The sequence below is a fragment of the Hippoglossus stenolepis genome, chromosome 13 (assembly GCF_022539355.2).
Source record: "Hippoglossus stenolepis isolate QCI-W04-F060 chromosome 13, HSTE1.2, whole genome shotgun sequence".
In the NCBI taxonomy this organism is placed as follows: domain Eukaryota; kingdom Metazoa; phylum Chordata; class Actinopteri; order Pleuronectiformes; family Pleuronectidae; genus Hippoglossus; species Hippoglossus stenolepis.
The window spans coordinates 4,606,871-4,627,199 of NC_061495.1; the positions used below are offsets into that span (position 1 = coordinate 4,606,871).

The 20,329-nt window shown below is 42.6% G+C and overlaps 1 protein-coding gene and 1 non-coding gene across 2 annotated transcripts in view; both read right to left on the minus strand.

The window, feature by feature from the left end:
- Nucleotides 1-4,725: 4,725 nt before the first annotated feature.
- On the minus strand, nt 4,726-4,807 carry trnas-aga. Its single transcript has one exon. It is a non-coding gene; the product is annotated as a tRNA-Ser (tRNA).
- A 2,345-nt stretch (nt 4,808-7,152) lies between these two features.
- Nucleotides 7,153-20,329, minus strand: part of tmeff2a (transmembrane protein with EGF-like and two follistatin-like domains 2a) — a 100,627-nt gene continuing 87,450 nt past the window's right edge. Inside the window, exons 6-10 of the mRNA XM_035175564.2 lie at nt 17,938-18,086; nt 15,606-15,665; nt 14,624-14,750; nt 9,085-9,243; nt 7,153-8,057 (exon numbers count right to left, since the gene is read on the minus strand). Coding sequence (XP_035031455.1) covers nt 7,961-8,057; nt 9,085-9,243; nt 14,624-14,750; nt 15,606-15,665; nt 17,938-18,086 — 592 coding nt within the window. The 3' untranslated portion in view covers nt 7,153-7,960. The remainder of the gene's footprint in view (nt 8,058-9,084; nt 9,244-14,623; nt 14,751-15,605; nt 15,666-17,937; nt 18,087-20,329) is intronic.

Sequence of the window (20,329 nt, forward strand, 5' to 3'; positions counted from 1 at the left end):
TTAATCCTGGGAAAACTACCTGAAGTATTTTCGGTGCAGGGGTGGGTAGGTGGATGGGGCGTGGCATTGCTGCAACCGTTAAGGCTTTTGGCAAAACTAGGTGAAAGTAGAATGACGTGTGTTTCCAAGACGTTGATGATTGAATTTATTTAATATGCAAAGCAGTCTCATGTCATTGTTTAGATTCCTTATGCATAAAAGTAAACAATGTTTTTTCATTTGCTTCCTCTAAAGGCAAACTAACAAGTCTGTTTGACCTGAAGCTGGAAAGTGTAATTTTAAAAAACACTGAGAAGATGGTGAACATTTTAATGGGTAGTAACAATGTCTCACACACTTGGACTTGCACCATTTTACTTAAACAATGGTTTCTCTGGTTCCTCAGAGACATGGAGACATTATGCTTAATTGGAGCAACATTAGTGTTTATTTACAGTCATGATTCTGGTCAGTTGAATGACGTAAGTCCAGTAATAATCTATTTGCTCTGTTTTGGGTCTCTACCAGCTCCTGATGGAAAAAAACATAATATCTGTTGTTTGGAGGTGAACTGTCTCTTCCAGAGCTTCCTGTTTAAAACAGCTGCCTGCAACTGGAAACAGGGTTGATTAGAGTGGATCAGACCACTGAAAGTGCATTAACTGAAATATATATAAGTGTAAAATATCCCACAGTTTGCTCTTTGGCTCAGGGGGGATTTATTTTAATGCAAAACAAATTAAACAAACTTGATATGGTGCTGTTGATATGAAAAAATACAGAGCCTTTATTAGTGGGGCTGATGCAAGGCAAAGATTTTGAGAAAGGCCTCTAGGTGCATTTAAATTGGAGTTTCTATTTCCACAAGCATTCCAATTGAAACACGATGACACACATCAGACTCATGCCCTCAGACTAAATTATATCTTGGAGAAAGTGTGGATATGTACAGTATGACGCATGTTGGCTAAATTGAAGGTTTGTCCAGAGATGCTGATAATTGTTATACCTTTGCTGGAAGGCAGCACTTCAGAATTGATCCTCCACCTGCTGCCTCATACCTCTCAACCAGTCTTGTCTGGTGATGTGATGTATCTGCAACACCCACAACAAACAGGTTCCCTCATCAGCGTTCACATTGGACCCCTAATGTTTGTGATTAACACCAACACCGGCGGTCACACCTATGATGAAACGATGGATGCCCGTCAGTGTTTGATTTGTGTAACCTGCTCAGACCTGGTGTCTGGTTGCACAGTGGGAAACAGGGAAGCGATGCTACCCTTTTGTGCTAAATCAAAGGCCCCCACAGAGGGGGAAAATGGCATGCTGGGGCCAAAACAGATGGCGGTGGATCTTTAAATGACCCTTTTTCACGGACCAGCGTGTGTGAGGCACACGCTCAGTCAAAGGTGGCCCTGTGTGTTAGTGTGGTGTGTGGTTTCTGTGATGCTATCAATTCTGAAGCTATTGGATCAATTTCAGAGGTGTTACGATTTTACACACATACCGTCAGGATGCGAGGAAACGACTTGCGCATGTGTGTATGTTTGTGCGCTTGTTGGTTCCTGTGAGTGCAAAACTTTTCATGTGTCCAACACCATCAATTTTCCAACCAATAGGCCAATCCTTCCCCCGCCAAAGCAGTTGAGGAGCAGTTTGCTGATTGTAAAATCAATGCGAGGGCTCTTCTGGCCATTCAGCCTGATCCTTCCCTGACTGTGGGTTCCTGAAAGACAGCCCTGTGCCTCCCAGCAAACTGATTTGATCTAGCTGTTATTTCATTGACCACTTGTACCTCTCCCCGCACAATCAGTAGCTTCAGACAAGAGCTGAGGCAGAGGCTTTTCAGAAAAATGTTCGACAGTGTGGACTGTGCATTATCATCTGTATTTGAATTCTTTGGAAGACGAGCCAGCGAGTTTAAACATGTCTGAAACAGTGAGCAGCCCGATGAGGAGTCATGTCTTTCTAGAGTAGGTGTCAGATTTCAGTGTTAATGTTGAGTGTAGTTGTGTAGGGAGTGTGTCTACGGGGTTTATCTAATGTTGAGGTGTATAATGATGTTTACGATATTTATCTCACTAGTGCAGTGCCTGTTCTAAACCCGTCTGTGTGGAATGTGCTGTTCTCTTGTCCTGTGTCGATGCTCCAGAGCTACTTCACAATTATTCCTTGTCATTACTGAGTCATTCTCAAACGGTTCTACGATAAACTGTCACTTTTAAGTGTGTGTGCTACGTTGTGTCTAGTCTGTGGTGAAGAGGGAAGTTAGAAAAGTTTGTGTTCATCCTACCTGGTTTATCTGCAATGTAGATTTTAAAGTCAATGTTTTTCACAAAAGGAAACTGAATTTGCTTTATTACTGTTAACATATGTGGTTTACATATAACTTTGAAAAAATTAACTAAACTGCTGTTATTTTTCCATACATTGCATGTGCAACATTTGCATCTTTTCAAAAGAAAAGTTCTTCAATTCAGCTTGATATAACGCAATTGCAGCAATGAAACAAATACTGTGCTTTTACTTTGAAGACAACTCGCTAAAGAGGATTCTATGAATGTTACTTCCTTTACAGAGACCAGCACCAGACACACCAGTGAATGTCTGTGTCAGTCTGAGTTCACACTTCAAAACACTCAACAGATGCAAAACTGATGAAAAGGATACAAATATCTCAGGATCAAAGGAAAGCTGCCAAACATGCGGACAACGCCAACGAAGATGTCAAAACAGTTTGTGGTGATGAGGTCATGTGCCATTGTTGATGTGCTGCCAATAAAAACATGTGATCTCCAGAGCAGAATTTAAATGTTATGTCCTGCCTCTGCCTGCCCCCCCCCCCCCGAACACTTTGAAGATTTCTGTGTCGTTGTGAACGCGTCTGAGGAGAGAATCTTCTTCTGTGTTGTTTTCATGTGTATGAGACCCAATTGTGCGGACATTCTCCGGAGTACGTATATAAGGGTAGGAACTTAACATCCATTAATAACATTCACCACATTCTTCCACCTCAGATGAGAGCAGATAGTCACAGACAGTCACAGACACTTCCTTCCTGCTCCTCCCTGGCCTGTGGCCCACTCTGGATTTGAGCCGAAAACCAGCAGGAGAGCACAGGAAACTGACAGGATTACACTGACTGGGTCAGTTGTGCAGACACACACACATGTGTATACAAATGGGGGTGTGCCCAGGGGTTGGAACTGCGAGAGACTCTGACTTTTTGTGTTTATTAATTTGGGGGCAGGGAGAGGAAGGTGAAAGTATGAACTGTGGGACTAGACAATAACCATCGGGGGGGGGGGGCAGCCTCGCAGACTCTTCCTAATGGGTTTAATGAGGTCATGGCCAGTGCCGCAGGTGAAAACTGGGGCTCTGTTTGCTATTTCAGGTATTTCAGATTCATCAAACAGACTAAAGAACACGAAGGCTCATATTTCTGTGTAATTATTCTCAGTGCGGCTGCATCTTCTGTGTTTTACTCTGTAAAGTCAAAGTGTTTGAGGTTAATAAAAGACGAGGGATCGGCCCTTCAGACAGACAAACACATGCCTACATGTGTAACAGGCTGGGAAAACATTTACGTCTGTCAGAATGACCCATGGATGACTCTGAACACGGCTCAAGATGGAAACTTCATATATGAACAATGATCTCTTCCCTTATTAGAACAGTCTTGTAGTGTTTCTAATAACAATGTGACTTTAATGTTTTCAATCGCACGACATCTTGAGTTATACGGGTGGTGCTGTGTGCTTTGGGTTTTAGAACAGACCACAACTGAATGGATATTGACAAAATAAGTTGTTTATTTTGTCTGTAAAAACAACATCACATTGTAAAAAGACTATGACAAATTAAAGGTGTGTATTTAAAACGTATCCCAAGTAAAAGTAGCCAACAAACATCAAAGCAATGTACTTTTAAATAGGAAAAGTATTAACATAAAACGTAAACTAATTTTATAGGAAAGTTTATAAAGAAGCACCAAACTTCAGTACTTACACCTAAATATGGAGACATCAGGTGGGTCTGGGTTGCATGATGATAGGTAACAGGTGTGAACAGGTGAAGAGGAGGAAATCCACCCCAGGTTAAAAAGAACTGTTTCTGCTCAGGAACCAGGAGAGTAAATGTGCAGAGTGAGACGTGGGCACCGCAGCTTTAACCAGTACTTCCACTGGACTGTGTGACTGTGGCCATCTTGAAACAGGCAGACATGTTTTCCTGGAGAGAGGCAGGTATAATTCAGACAGATGCACCATAGTGAGAACCACCATCTGATCTCAAAAGTCATTTTCCAGTTCCTGTATGATTCAGGACTGTACAGGAAAATACGAAGTGTGACTCTGTTATCCTGCAGAGGGCAGTAATAAGCTTAGCAGCGTCCACACTCTACATGAGGAAGAAAGAGGACGAGGCACTGGCAGGATAGAGCAGACCATAGACTGTAAGCAGAGCTGACAGATGTGTAGATGTCTCTGACCCTGTATCACTCAGACACACTCACACACAGGGAGAGAATAACAAGAGGAAGAGGAGGGAGAAGAGCTGCACGTCCTCCCTGGTTCATGCTCGTCCATGACTCCAGTGACTCTTTTGTCTTGCCAGTGTGAGAATCACACACGTGAGGTCCTGACTGTTAAAAAGCTCAGATGTTCCTCTGATGATTTCTTCTTCTAATGGGAGATGATCGCGTGAAAAACGTCTAATTTCTGTTAATAAAAAAAAAAGTTCATTCGTTGTCGGCAGGATTCGAACCTGCGCGGGGAGACCCCAATGGATTTCTAGTCCATCGCCTTAACCACTCGGCCACGACAACTCGATATCACAGAAGCCTATAAAAACTAACCATATCACCGATACCAGTGTGAGTAGTAATTCCGAACATGTCCAAACGTTTTCCCGACTGAGACATTAACGATTATCCACAAAGTCCTCAGACGCGCAGATCACGTGAAAAGTCCGTCTCAGCAAAGATGGAGGCTCAGTGTTTAGGAAAGTTACAACAGCACAAGTATGTAGAAGCAAATTAAATAAATGTATACATGTTTTAATAAAGTCTTGTTTACCAGCCGGGGCTGATGTAACATGTCCCAGCCTCCAGTCATAAAGCTAATGTTAGCTAACATGAAGTAAAACTGTAGTTTTCACAGACTACAGTCATGTAGCTTAATGCTAACATGAAGTAAAACTGTAGTTTTCACAGACTACAGTCATGTAGCTTAATGCTAACAGGAAGTAAAACTGTAGTTGAGGTGGTGGAAAAGTTTAAAATGGGAGAGATTGAGATGTAGCCTACTGGGTGTGTGTGGCTGGATAATAAGACATAGTTTCATATGTTCATCCCCCTTTAAGTGAGTTTATCCTCAAGATACAGAAGCACGAGGACAGGTCCATGTGTCTTTATTGACTAGTAATTGCAAACGTGTCCACCACAGTGTGCGTCCAACTAAAGCTCATTACAGAGGCGACATCATGTGATTAAGTGAAACCTGTCATCTCTCATCAAGAGGCTTCTTCAGTTCAGCTGCCAGCTCTTCTTATTCAGGAACAGATTCATAACTCGTGGCCACGCGATATTTTTTCCCTAAATGTCCCCACAGGGGCTCCGTAGTAATGGACAATACGAGTAAAAGTTTCCCTCACTCGACGTTGGGAGAGGACCCGCCCCTACATTCCCTCTGATTGGTCGGTTTAGGGAGGAAGAGTGATTACTATTTGAGGTCAGTGTTGTCAATGAGCCAATCAGAGGCAGCGTAGGGGCGGGACTTCTCCCACCCCGCGTCTGTTGTGTTTCCCGCCTGGTTGTGGTCAACATTGTGCACCACAGCTCCACCTTGTGGCGAGAAACACCCTGGTTAACATCTCCTCAATTCAACAAGTCATTACCACAAACTGTATTAAATATATATTAATATACCATGTATAATCTTTTACATTGTTATCATTTATATTGTGTGTATTTTCAATATATTCAAAATATATATATTCTTATATTTTTTACATCATGCTTAGTGTGCTCAATACCTTGTTGCTGTAGCAGGAATTTCCCAGTTTGATCAATAAAAAACATCCATCAATCTATAAAAGGTCTTTACTGCCTTTTTAAAGTCTTTGGAAAGAAACAGAGCGTTAGAAAACGTAAAAATTGCGAGAAATGAAAAGAGTATTTCAAGGAAGTGTAATAAAAACCGATGTGAGGAGAAGAGTAGATTTTCTCCAGGTTCTTCTCAGTATCTTCAGACCTATTTCACTTACCAGTTTGTCTGCTTCCCTCATTCTTGATACATATCTCTGTGTGTGTGTGGCCAGGAACATGCTGAGCATATAAAACAGGTCTTCACGGTGTTTGTGGATTGGGAAGCTGTGACATTTTAAATCAATACAGTGGCACTGGGGTAGAGGATGTGTTCAGATTCAGGAAGTCATACCACATGAAAGCAAACTATTAAAAGTACAATTCCTGCACTGATATGTGCCTGAGAAATAGGCTATGATCAATAAAATGTACATTATGTATCTGTGTACTCAGTACTGACTCATGTTGTAAAATATTATTAGATGATTATCAATGAAGCATTCATAGGAGAGCTCTAGTCGTTTTCAGACATGAACTCCAGAGGATGTCCACAGGATTGGATCTGGACTTTCTCCAGAGATTCCCTTTCACAAATGAACAATGTAGTGGGAGATCTTCTGCTGAGACACGTTCATAACGACACAGAACTCTCCGGAGGACTCAGGTGAGGGTGGAGCAGCAGGCAGAGGCAGGGATATAACGTATTAATATGGCTGCCGGCTCTCATCACCACAAACTCTCTTCATGTGTTTTCCAGGCGTATGGCACCGCTCTTTCATCCAGAGATGTTTGTTTCCTTGCCGCGTGGTAGAAACTTCATCAACCCCTCACTCGCTGCAGAGGATCTCCTGCTGTTCTCTCTCATATCAGCTACTTCAGACATTCTGCAGAGTTTTTACCAGGGGGCTGGCAGAAGGAGAAAGTCCTTGAACATTTGCATTCTCACATACAGCCTCTAAGGATAATACAGCAGATTCTCCAGAGTTCAGTGCAGGCTTCATCCTACTTTCCGTTCAATTCAATTCAAAGTATCTCGAGGAACCAACAGGAATCTGATAACAATGAACAGAGGCAGACAGGGTGTGTTACATTTCGTGATATAAATTATTTATTTACATTTACAGAAAAATGACCCCATCAAGACAACGTAGTAATAACTATTGGAAATAGAACCCAAGATACAGTAGCTGACGTCGTCGTCGTAACCGAACAGAGAGCTCTATAATAACATTGTGCCCTCTGTCAAAGGTCTCCTATAACACAAGGTGCAAGGCATCACGTGTAGACCCGAAACACCCCCCACCCCACCCCATACACACACACACACACATCACCCCATCCCACCCCCCTCCCAGTCCGGACAACACTCACCTCACTTAGAAGCCCCTTACCCTGCTTAGCACTACCCTGATTTGCTTTAACCCCCCTCATCTACAAACAACAGACACTGGCTAGCCCGCCTCTACCAAAGCTCACACATCTAATACACATTCCCACACACACACATTCTCTCACACACACACGCACACACACTCACATTCAGTATCCTCAACGGTCCCCAAACACCTCACGGTTCAGTTTTTCAGTTGAAACCCTGGAAGCGGGTGGAAGTGAGAAGGTGCGAGGACACACGATTGGGTAACTGGCTTCTGTGGAGAGCATCACCCCCAGCGGGTGGGTGGGTGTCGCCACTGACTGTTGTCTCTGGCTCTGTCTCTCTGCCGTGTCCCCGTCCTCCGTGAGCATTCTGTCAGTTCATACCGGGAGAGAGGGCGAGGAGTGAGGGGAAGCAGATCCTAATTTATCAGGGGGTTGGCCTACAGGGGGAGTAACATCAAACGCCGTAGCTCTCCGTGCTGCGGAGGGCGACACTGTCCGCTGTTTGCCTGGGCCTCAGATAAGTCGAGTGGAGGCGCGCATGGTGTTCTCTGAGCTGAAGTGGACATTGTTCTGCTTCTGCCGGTTGATCCTGTTGGTCCGTGGGCACTTCCTGTGGAGAGGAAAGTGAGGGAGGAGACATTAGCAATGCAACTGGAATGATACCTGATTTACACCGAAATTAGAAAGGAAAAGCAGGTTTTTCTTAAAGGGGATTGACTCATTTTGCGTTTCAGTTTCAGGGGCTCTCTCACCTCACCTGTTGTTATGAGTGGAAACAAACTAATGCACTGTTGTGGTGGTGGAAATGTACAATAATGTGGCAATAATAACCTTTTGAAGCGTGACGAATGTCGTGCACGGGAGGCTGAGCACAGAGGTGACCTTTTCTGCTCCTACCTGTTTGTCCTTTAAGGGAAGGCCTTATAATAATCTAATAAAACTAATGAGACAAAGCTCAACAGAGACAGCTAGACATTTATTTATTCTTTAGTCGCAGTGGTAACAATAGAGAAGTAATCTTTCATTATTTATATTACATCTTTTAGCTTTAAAATGAATATCACAGAGCAGCAGGACACATTAATGCAACTGCAGCTATAATTTTTCTCTTTCCATCTTTATCGGCTCTCCTCATCCTGCACCTTCCCAACTGCTCGCTCTCTCATTCTGTCCCTCCTCTTCCTCTCCTCCTTTGCTCAGAGGAGCAGGTCTTTCTTCCTTTTTTTCACAGCCAACTCTTTTAAAGATCTTTTATTGAATGTCATAAATTGCTTAGGTCAGCCGCAGGCACACAGGCTGCAGGGTATACGAGCGTGTGTGTGTGTGGGGGTTTTATTGTCAATACAAAACGCCTGTTCAAACACAGGGTGTGTACACTTGCCTACTTAGATATCTCTGTGTATGTGTGCTCATACGCACCCGCTGCATGTGTTCAGGTGTGTGTGTGTGTGTGTGTGTGTGTGTCCAGAGGGAAAGTCCTGTACTTTCCCTTTATAGTGAGCAAGGTGACCTTTAAGCTGTTTCCTCCAGGAGCACCATGGCCCCCAAGTGAATCCTGAATACACACGGACAACATGGAAAATACTGTGTGTTTGTGTGTCTGTGTGTGTGTGTGTGTGTGTGTGTGCGTGACTCACCTGGTAATGCAGAGCACCACCACACAAATGATGACCACCTGGAGAGCTCCAATGATGGAGGCGATAAGGACGTAGTGCAGTTTGCCAGAGCCTGGCACCACATAGAACACGTTGTACTCTTTGATGTCACACTGGGGGCCCCGAAAACCCGAGTGACAGCTGAGATATCACACACACACACACACACACACAGACACACACACACACATGCAGGGGCGAGAGAGAAGAAAGAGACAGAGAGGAAGCGAGTCATTCCTTTGCACCGGGAGACAGGTTAATTGTTTCTGTGCTTCTAATTGAAACGTCAGTACCTGTTTGATAAAGACGTTGAGGTGGAACAATGTGTTTGTGTGACAGCGTGGTGATTGTGCTTTTTCTTTGCCGCGACTATTGAGATGAACATGACTGATGGAGCTCGCACAGGGAGAAAACTGAGGCAGCGAGAGAGAGAGAGAGAGAGAGAGCAGCTCGAGATGCAGAACGTTAGTTTCACCGCAGCTCCTTCGATGAAGCTGCAAAGGTAGTTTTGTGTTAAAGGGGGAAACTGCAAAGCCACTGTGTCAGAGCTCGCTGCACCGAACCTCTGTGCCACAGCTCTTTAGAAGACGCTACAGAGACGCCCCGCAGAGACAGCGAGAGCTGTGATTGGTCGGCTTGTGTCTTTTCCTACAAGATCCTGCAAAGTTCCCCTCAGTCCTTCTCTCTTTGGGGCTTCACGGCTTCACCCTGGATAACCATGAAGCTGGTTGTCCACTTGTTCATGTGCAAGAGGAGGTGATGCTCATTACAAGCGGCGTCTTCAGAAACATGAATTAAATACTTAATAAAGATAAAGATAAGACTTTGTTAATCCCGATGGAAATTCTTGTCCCAGCTTGCTCCGAGATTAAAATTATAAAGTGTGTTATAAGTAAGAAATATAAATGATGATAACCCTAATAACTATGGAATCTATTATATGTGTTTATTGTATATAATGAATATGTGACATACAGTAAAAGGCTGTTTGTGCTGTCGAGACTCATTAAACAATACTTCATGCCTGACATATTTGTAATATCATCCAAAATCTTTAATATTGTGTGGATTATTATGATTTTTTTTATTTCTAATAAAAGAGAACACGTTATCATCACAAAGTGGCCTTGTGTTGTCCTGAGCTGCAGTGATGGAATACGAGTTTACAAGCATCAACACTGTCAGGAGTCCTGTTGGGGATCATAGAATATTATGTCTTTAGTGTCGTAAACTCTCCCTGTTTTACAAACCACAGTGGAAATACAAAGGCTGAATAACAATTCTGCAAACCTATAAATACTTCTTTTTAATGCTTCTAACCTTATATACTGAGAACATAGAAAAGAGACAACTAAAAAGAAGAAGAAGCTATTTCACTGGTCCCGCCCATCATATAACATTAGCTGTTAATAATATCATGTTGGTCTGAGACACACACACACACACACACACACACACACACACACACACACACACACAGTGAGAGAGACTAATGGAGATGATCTTTGTCCTCAGAGACAGAGAAGCTAAAATGGTCCCCCCTTTAATCTCTATCTCTCTCCCTCCCCCTCCTGTCTACCTGCTTGTCCCGTCTCTGGGGAGGTTGTTACCCACCAACACCTGCATATCCCTGTTTGGTCCCACAACCCAACCCCCACACACACACAGACACACAAAGCCTCACAGTCTCCTTCACATTCTCCTTCCCTTCGACCTGACAGTGTGCGAGATAAACAGCTCAACCTTGTTCTTTTGGGGGTTTTGTGCTCCGATTTCCAAACACATGCACACGTGTGCACACGTGTGCACACACATGCACCACCACAGGGACAACTGTGTCTGGATACAACCTCCGCTTTCCACGGCCGCTAGGGGGCAGCAAAGGCCTTTCACAGTCCCTCTCTGCTGAGCAGTGTTTTGTATGCAAGAATACTGCTGGGACGAGCGAGGTTAGAGGAAAAGGAGAAGGACAGAGGGAGAGAGAGACACCAAGACCCCCTAGCTGCTACACTATCAGGCTGTAAAGGATGGCAGACCTGAGGAGCACACATGGTCATTCATTGTGTGCGTCCTCTGTGTGTGTGTGTGTGTGTCCTTCTTGTGCCTGTATGTAAATGCACATCTGTGCTGTGTGTGTCCAACTGCGTTCTGTGTGCTGATGTGAGTGAGTCTCTACACTGCCTCTGCAGACACTGTCATTTGCACCTGTTTGTGACTGATGTCCAGCAAATGTGGTTGTGAGGTGAATGTGTGTCTGTCACAGACGACCTTTGAGGACACGTTTAAAAATAGTTTGTGTAACTGGGGATAAAAGTTGTGTCCCCACTTGGCAAAAAAACAGATTTTTGGTTCAGTGGTTAAGTTTAGGGTTAGACTGAGCCTCCAGGAAATGAATTTTAAGTCCCTACAGAGGACCTATGACAACGTGGGTGTGTGTGTGTGTGTGTTTGTGTGTGTGCGGGCATGTGCACTGCATCTTTGTGTGTTTCTACTTAAATCCCTCTGGTTTAAAACAACTTGACATATTTTCCTTCATTGAAGATATAAAAATATCATGAGAGCAACATTAAAACTAGTGTTGAAGGTTTGGCTCTTACTAAGGACGGGCACACATCAAGATCAAATGCAACACAGATGATCAGTGACACATGATAGAAATATTAGATTTAAGGAAAGTATTTATTTTTAATACTTTCCAGGACTTCGCTGATGTCACAGTTTGCGTCAGTGAAGATGTTAGTAGTGTGTTTACGGCCACATGTCACTGACGGAGGATGACGCTAACAAGGTGCAGAGGTGGGAAGTGATACCTGTCAAATCTACTCTTTACTTTTTACTCCTCATATCGTGATACAAATATCTGTACTTTCTACTCTTTTGAAAACAGGCTTGTTACTTTTGTTTTAATGCATTTGAGGAGAATTATGCATTTTTTAAATGTTTTAATCCTCAGGTGCTGCCTTCCCAGGACGTATTAAGACCATAAGAAGAAGAAGAAGAAGAAGAGACATGTCTGTGACAAGGAGAAACAACATGGGCGAAAGTAAAGAATCAATATCACTGATAATGTCGACAACATTGGCGACAGAGCACTCCCCCTCCCTGGAGTTATATAAATGAAGAATTCCTCATCCAGTATGTGTAACACGTTTCCTCCTGGACATGTTTCTCTGTTTTTTTATTCGACTTGAAGTAAGAGTGGTTTAAGTTAAAGGGTGTTTGAACTATATTAATGTCACATGAGACTCTGTTTGCTCTGCACAGATACAGCCGCCAGACATGACCTTCAGAGGTGAGGGTTTTACTTTTAACACTTTTCAAGAGAGAAACTTTTGCCACCTCTGCAAGTGTTGGCTCTGAAATAGAAAAAAAAAACCCCGACATGGGATTAATTTGAAGCAGTGCAGCGGTGGCCTGCGACGACAGCAGGAGGGATCTCAAACACTTTACCCCACTGACACTGTTAATAGCCTGATTAAAAAAATAAACAGGATCTAATACTTACGTGGCAATTGCTTAAAATCGATTAATACTTATTATCAAGTACAAAAAAAAATAAAGGCCATGTTGCTGAGTGAGGGTTAGTTTATACATCAGTAAGAGTTGCACTGTAAAAACTCTGTAGTAGAGATAAATATAGATTCATTGATTATCAAATTAGCATCCATGCACTGTAGCCCATAACAGACAATATAAATGTAGCCCTATTTATTGCTAGCTATTTAAAAACCATTAGTTTGAATTAATAATCAGCAGTCAGTGTATTTTGCTCAAAATATATCATATTTAGGAAACAGCTTTTGATTTTCTACACTTTTTGGACGAAATTTCAGGCCTTGTCTGACGTTAAATGTTGAATAAGGTCAGAAATGGTGTGATCCGGTGGCTCAGTGGTTAAGGAGCATAATGTACACCTTGACTGGGACGTCTCCAGTTTGAATCTGGCTCAGGAAGCTGGGCTGCCTGTCATTTCCACCCCGTCTCTCTCCTCATTTCCTGTCACCTGCCTCCTGCTCTGCTTCAAAAATGCCCCAAAATGCTTATCCTTACTAGGGTTGCAAAGGGGCGGAAAATTTCCGGTAAATTTCCGGAAACTTTCTGGAAACTTTCCATGGGAAGTTAAGCTTGGGAATTTTGGAAATTTTGACACTTTTTTTTGCAAATGTTAGCTTATAACAGGGAACTTAAATGTAGTTGAAAACAAGACTAGGCAAGCCTAGCTCAGCTGGAACCTGGATGCAGCTAGGTGGGAACATTGTCTGCCAGAAACGTAAACCTATGACTTTGTTGTTTTTGAACGTCTTTGTCATTACCTAGCATATTGATTACTTGTTACACTGAAGCCATGTTCATTTTAATACCAAGTTTATTTGTATACAGTAGGCTAACTTTTTACAGCAGTGAGAGTAGGATGTATGTATGTCCACACAAAAGTACACCATCACCTCGATTACTCGCGGCTGTTGGGGTCCATCAAAAAAGCGCGAGTTGGGCTACTTATCAAAAATAAAAGTAATTACCGCAAATTAAAGGCTGAGCAATAAAAACGTCATTCAAAACTCTATTTTAAAGATGTATGGAATGCAGCACACGCTGTGTTTCTTTGAAAAGGATGTAGCTAGCTATTGTAAACCAAATTGACAGAATTAATGGATTGTTTTATTTTTCTCTCAACCCGACATGATCAAATGCGTCAAATGAAAGTCCGAAGTCCTCTTGTCCGAGAAAGCACGCAGTATCCATTATTGATTGACAACGCAAACAGGTGACTGTATTTATAGTCCACAGGAACAAAATTGTCTTGCTGGCAAGTGGCTAACGTTAGCAATTCTAGATCTTGCAGCATGATCTTGGTTAAAACAACCAAGATCATGGTTGATCATGGTCGATGACATCATCAACATCGCTTTCTCCTCCGCTGAGCCACAGGAGACATTTAACACCTGTGAACTACTTCCCATTAACTGACGTTTATGTGTAAAACAACTTTCCCTTTGCACTTTACATCCATTTCCTCTAAAGTAAAAATATATTCAGAAACCACCAATACTCATCTCCAAAATACTGTCACATAGAGGAAACTGCTGAGGTCAGATTTTCATATTTAAGTCCATCGTTCCTGCAGGTTTTGATAAGTATTCACTGACCGGATTCTATCCTGAGATCCACATAGAGACGGTAGAGTTCTACTCACAAATGGATTAAGTCAAAAATGTAATTTTTAAAATTTGTATTAGAAATGTTTGCATGCATGTCTGCTTATGACAAAACAAAATGTTTATATTTATGTCTGTATATGACAAGGTAAATACAGTTAGTATAAATTACCCCAAAGTTTCCAGTTTATTCCCATTAATTCCCATGGAAAGTTTCCAACTTTGAATATTCCCGGAATTTTGCAACCCTAATCCTTACCCATCACTAATCCTCACACATACAGGAATACAGGGTGTGCATGTAAGTGTGTGTGTGTGTGTGTGAGAGTGTGTGTGTGTGTGTGTGTGTGTGAGTGTGTGTGTACCTGCAGGAGGGTTGTGCCAGGATACTGGGAAACTGACACTCTCCATGGACGCAGTAGTTTTTGTAGTGATCCGGACAGGGGATGTACAGGCCGCGGGCCAGCCCATTCCTCGCATCCTCATTTTTCTCTGTTTTATAAACAGACAGACACACACACACACACAAACACAACATCCATAAATACTGAATGCACATATGCTCTTGGCCGCCTGTGCATCCATACATGGAGATGCATTATTAAACTTCTTTATGGTTATGTTTAGACAGTGCTTGTTTACGGTTCGGCACTGATCCTGTTCTGGTTTGAAGCAGAAAAACATCACATCTGCCTCATTATTCCACAAACATCTGTCCGGATGTGGAACGCATATCTCGAGAACTACTCCTCTCATCGGCTTCACACTTGGCACGTGCATTCTTAGTGCAGTGTCGAGGTTGTCATTATTAATACAAATTGAAATTGAACATGTCTTCTTCTTCTACGTCCTCGGCTAAACTACAGCAGTCATCAGTAACTGGGTCAAACTGCGGATCAAAATCACAGCCAGATAATTTTTATAATTAGATTTTTTTATTTGACCATATCGGACTGAGACACAGACGCAGACTGACTAACCCAGTACGGGTGCTGATCTCCGTCAAGGCAACAACAGTGATAGAATTACTGTTTAGCAAATTGCCTTGAAAGTAAAGACACAACGTTTGCTTTGTTGCTGCAATGCTTCATACGGAGCTGATTTGCGGAGCTTTTATTTTGAAATGTTGTCAACTTTGGTCTGAAGATTGTGTCGGTTGCTTCACAGACGTCTGAAATATCCGACGTGCAATGTATGAAAAAATAACAACAGCTAACTAAATCATTCCAACTTGAAAAACATGAACTACTAAATCTTGATTGCAGGTAAACCAGGGAGTGTTGACTGTTTCTAAAAAGCTCTGCACACAACGTGAACACGTGTTGCCGCCACCACACGTCCACTCACCTGTGTGGTCAGTCCGTGCAAAGTGTCCATCCCCGCCTTTGTTGCCCGTTATGATGTCACCTGAAAAGGACAGAGACACAGTCAAATCAGGTCGGTACGACTCCTCCACATGAACCCTAACCCCCCCTCCACTAGGACTAACAGGTTCAAACTGATGCCAGATGTAAATCATCGTGGCAACAAAGGGTCCCTGAGCTGCGTGCGCCTGTCTAGATAATGCATATGAATGTGAACTATTCTCCTCCAAAGTCAGAGACCGTCCCCTCTAATGTATTATTCTGAACAAAGCGTAGAAAGGAGCAGAGCCCGGGAGAAAAGGCTCAGAGGGAATAATGCATTCTTGCTCACCTTATTGAGGCTGCATTGAATTCCCCTTTCACGACGGCTAGACAAAACCTCATTCCAATCATAATCATTTTATTGCAATTGATTTTTTTTCTTCCACTGGTCAGTGAATTTATTGCCTCAAAGTGAGTGTGCCAAAGTATTTCCTGGATTTATGGTGCAAGAATTGTGGCATGAAATGTGCCTGGAAGTGTGATTTTTTTTTTTCTTCCCTACTTCTCTTCCTCTTTTATTGGCTTGTAAAACACCAGAGGCGCAATAAAAGAAAAATAAACAAATACGCATTTCTATGAGGTCAGAAGCTTGACTCACAAACAAATAAACTTAACGAGTTTTAAAACTGATCACGGCTTCTGCTTTTAATTTTTTAAAAAGTCTTAATGATGCAGCACCTGATTTTGTTCAGCATCTAGTTTTGAGTTTTTGACATTGTAATAATTTTGATATTTGCAAACTGACCCAAATACTGCTAATCTTATAATGGGGGCACACACACTGGCCGACACTATCTGTTACAAATCAGCTTATCCAAGTTTATAAAAGACACCACTGACCCATAGACTACTTGCAAGATGAGGGACAGTATTAATAGAAAATCTGCATCTGCACCAGAAATTAAGTGAATTAAGTGACAATGTACAAATACTATTGGCCCATTTTTGGGTGAACTAAATATGTAAGAGCAGTCCTACATGTCACTGTTTATAACATGAGACGTTAAGGTTTTGCTGGACCGGCTACTACTTCCCAAAAATATATATCTGTGGCATTAATAAAGAGCGTATCCCCACTTCTCCAGGCGCCACTACGTTACTGGTGTGGGAATAAATCTCAATCAAATCAGTTTCCCTCACACTGGTATGAAGTACAGTAGAAAGCTGAGCTCTGTTCAGAAAAAGAATGAAACGCAAAACTACTTCCCAAGTGACACATGGAGGAAATACCATAAAGCAGCAATCTAAATGTCAAGGTGTCACTTTGAATCGTGGCTAACACGAGGTTTCTAAATCCGTCCGTTTCATCGAAGACTTTCATGACATTTGCGTCTCTCTCCTCCCACTTTCCCAGAATGTGTGGAATCGATCAGGGTGGTCTGACCCCGAAAGGTGCAACATGGGGGAATACAGATTTCTATTTGTGTTCTGGGAGCTGGTTAGCTCTGATTGCTTTTCTCCCCATTACTTCTCAAAGCTTTCATCTCAGTTCTCACATCTCGATCAATCGTCCTGTTTGTCCTGCGAGGATGCCGAGCCAATCAGATGCTCTATACGTACTCCTACAGAATAAAACCCGCTAACTATTGATATTTGAACTCTCCCTAAATTGCGAGTGAGGGTAAAGCCTCTGCCTCTTGTTCCCCCTGAAGGCGGCTTGAGATCTTAACGCAAGAGGAACCAGAATTTGTGGAGATGTAGATGTTGATGGAGCAAATAAAATAATATAAAACATTTTTAAAGGAAGAATTCTCATGTGCCTGTGTCTGTCTCCCACATGGATTAGCAGTGTGATTCAGGTTAGGGGATTTAACCACACACATTAATAAATAACTTTATCCCTGGAACCATTACAGACACTGCATTCAAATAAATGATATTACACGAGAAAGAGGGGGGATTACCGTTCAGTAAAATTATCAATATACGTAGGAGTCAAGGCTATTTGGGGATTATCTTTGCACACTATTCCGAAATATGATTGAGTGAAACTATCTTTAATTATGAAATGTAGCTGGAAGTGCAGCTGCAGGGAAATGCAGAATCATGCCGTCTGCATTTAGCTCTGAAAGCCGCCTCATTTGCCTCGACCGCCCCGGTGGCCATGAGGGCCTCGTTCACCCTCACGGCCTCACTTCAACTTGAAGTGAACACCTGCCCGGGCAGACAGACTGACGGCGTCCGCTGCGCGTGCGAGGGCGTTGCTGTGTCTTTTCGTCACCCAGTCTGTGTGTGTGTGTGTGTGTGTGTGTGTGTCTGTGTGAGTGTCTGACCTTGGCAGTGGCCCAGGTACTTGACCTCGATGCGCTCCTGTTTCTGACAGGACGCCTCCTTCACCTGGCAGGGGTTGTCATAGGAACGACCGTCTGAGGCACACACTGGGTTGAAGCTGATGTGGGAGCAGTCGATGTTGCACACACACCTAAAAAGCGAGAAATCACATTAGAACGGGAAAAACTTTCCTCGTATTTTATTTATTAGCGACGTCAAGATGTGAAATAAATTAGATCTGAAATATGAATGGAAATGAGAGCATCTTTATCCCGGAGAGACTTATGCTCGTGTTTGATTGCGCGAGACACAGACCCAAATTCATTCAGGGATTAAAAAACGAGACAGAGAAGAAACTGTACAGCTTGCACTCAGCTGGGATGCTGGACCATGCATAGTAATGCTGCTCAAACTGGGTTTTTGGCACTTTTAGTTTGACAGAGGGCTTGATTGACAAAAGACGTACCCCTACAAAGGCGGGAAAGCAATTTATTCTGCTGTGAGGGGAGAATTCTCCTCAAGCCCTGCCCCCCCCTCTCATGTGGTGTGCCGCAAGGGTCCATTCTCGGTGCCGTGCTACTTATGCTATAGAGCTTAATAGTGTGGTTCCAGGCTTAAAACTCTTTATAAAGGATTTTCTGAATCGTCAATTGAGAAAATGAGCAGTTGCAAAAGTGGGTTTTCACTCTCTACATATACTCTCTCTCTCTCAAAGTGAGATCATTTATTTCTATAATGTTGAGTTCCACAGTTATGCGGACGACACCAGGTTTAGATTAAGCCGTGATAATCCGACGGTGGTAACATCTCCCAAATTACAGCTTGTCTCTCTGATCCTAAAAGCTTGAACTCACAAATTTAAAGTGCAACACTGGCTCGCACATGCTCAAGCCACAGATTTAGCTGTTCTCTACAAAGCTGCCCGTGCTCCTCAGGTCTTCTTCTTACAGTTCCCACAGGAAGCTTTGATACTGACCCACAAAACCTGTAAAGTAAACCTGTTGCTTATTGTTTTTTTACTTTGATGTTCATACCTTTTACCTCCAAATCTTTGGGAGGGTTTCTGTTATTGTGTAAAGTTTTCTGACTTTTCGAATTTGATCATTTTCTGTAAAGAACTTGACTATGTGTTGAAATGTGCTATACACATATTTTTTCATTTATTAATGTTGTTATTACCACCATTATTATAATTATAGTTAATAATAATAATAATAATTATCAGTACTAGAAGTACATCTTAGTTTTGGGCAGGAAACTACAGCACAAAAAAATCACTACTTCTCCAATATGAACTTAAGTTTAGATTAACATAGACTGAAGACTAAATCAAAAATAATAATAAATCATAAGCTTACGCAAACATATTCCACACAGAGACGACACCATGTTTCAACGTCCCTCAACAAAACCCCACCTGAGAATTACTTAAAATGATTTTGATGGAGATGAGGACAACTGGTCATGTCCTGTGTGTGACAGCTGAGCACAGATTAGCTTTTAAAATGAATGTTCATTAAATTCAAGCTTCTCTAAAAAGTCTAATTAAAAGTGTGTTGTTTCTTGTTGTGTTGTCTTGGGTAAATAAGTGCTTACATCTGTAACCCTTTTAAAATGACTCACACTTTGTCTTCTCAGTAAATTGAATTAGTGACTTCCTTCCACGGAGCTGATATTTCTGCTGCGTCTCTGCCTGTGATGCATTCATCTCTCAGCAAATCGGGAGCTTACTCCATGTTTTTTTCAGCCCTTCGCAAATTAACCAGGCAATTTGCTGTCGCACCAAAATTTTCAGTGCGAGACGTTCTGTGCTTGTGTTTATTAGTCTGTGTGGGTTCTTCTGTATTATGCAAAAACATCTGCACGAATGACAAGAGAGAGAGAGAGAGAGAGAGAGAGAGAGAGAGAGAGAGAGAGAGAGAGAGAGAGAACCTACACTTGCCTCTTTGCATATATACGTATGTGTGTGTGAGAGTGTATATATTCTGGCATACATGTAGTGTGACCCTTCGGTGCGTGGCAGGCCTGATCAGCAGAAATTACACCCAGATTGTCGTCCCCTGACAGTCGCTGCTGAGTACCACTGAACACCACATTCTGTAATTATGAATCTGTCATTATTCTCCTGGTCTTTTCATTTCCCCCTGGTGCCGAGCTCTCAGCAAAGCACAGGCATTCAGCTGTCTTACAGCTGCATTTGCATACACAGCCACATGGGCACCCGCCAACGCACAAATGTGTGCCTACACACACACACCCACAGACACACTCGGGCAGACACAGTGGCAATCAGCCGTGGTGGTTGCTACTGCTGACTCTGACGTTGATTGAAACGCTGTGCAGCAAAGCGTGGCAGTGCTCAGCTACTGTTGTAATGATGGATCAGCAAAGTAA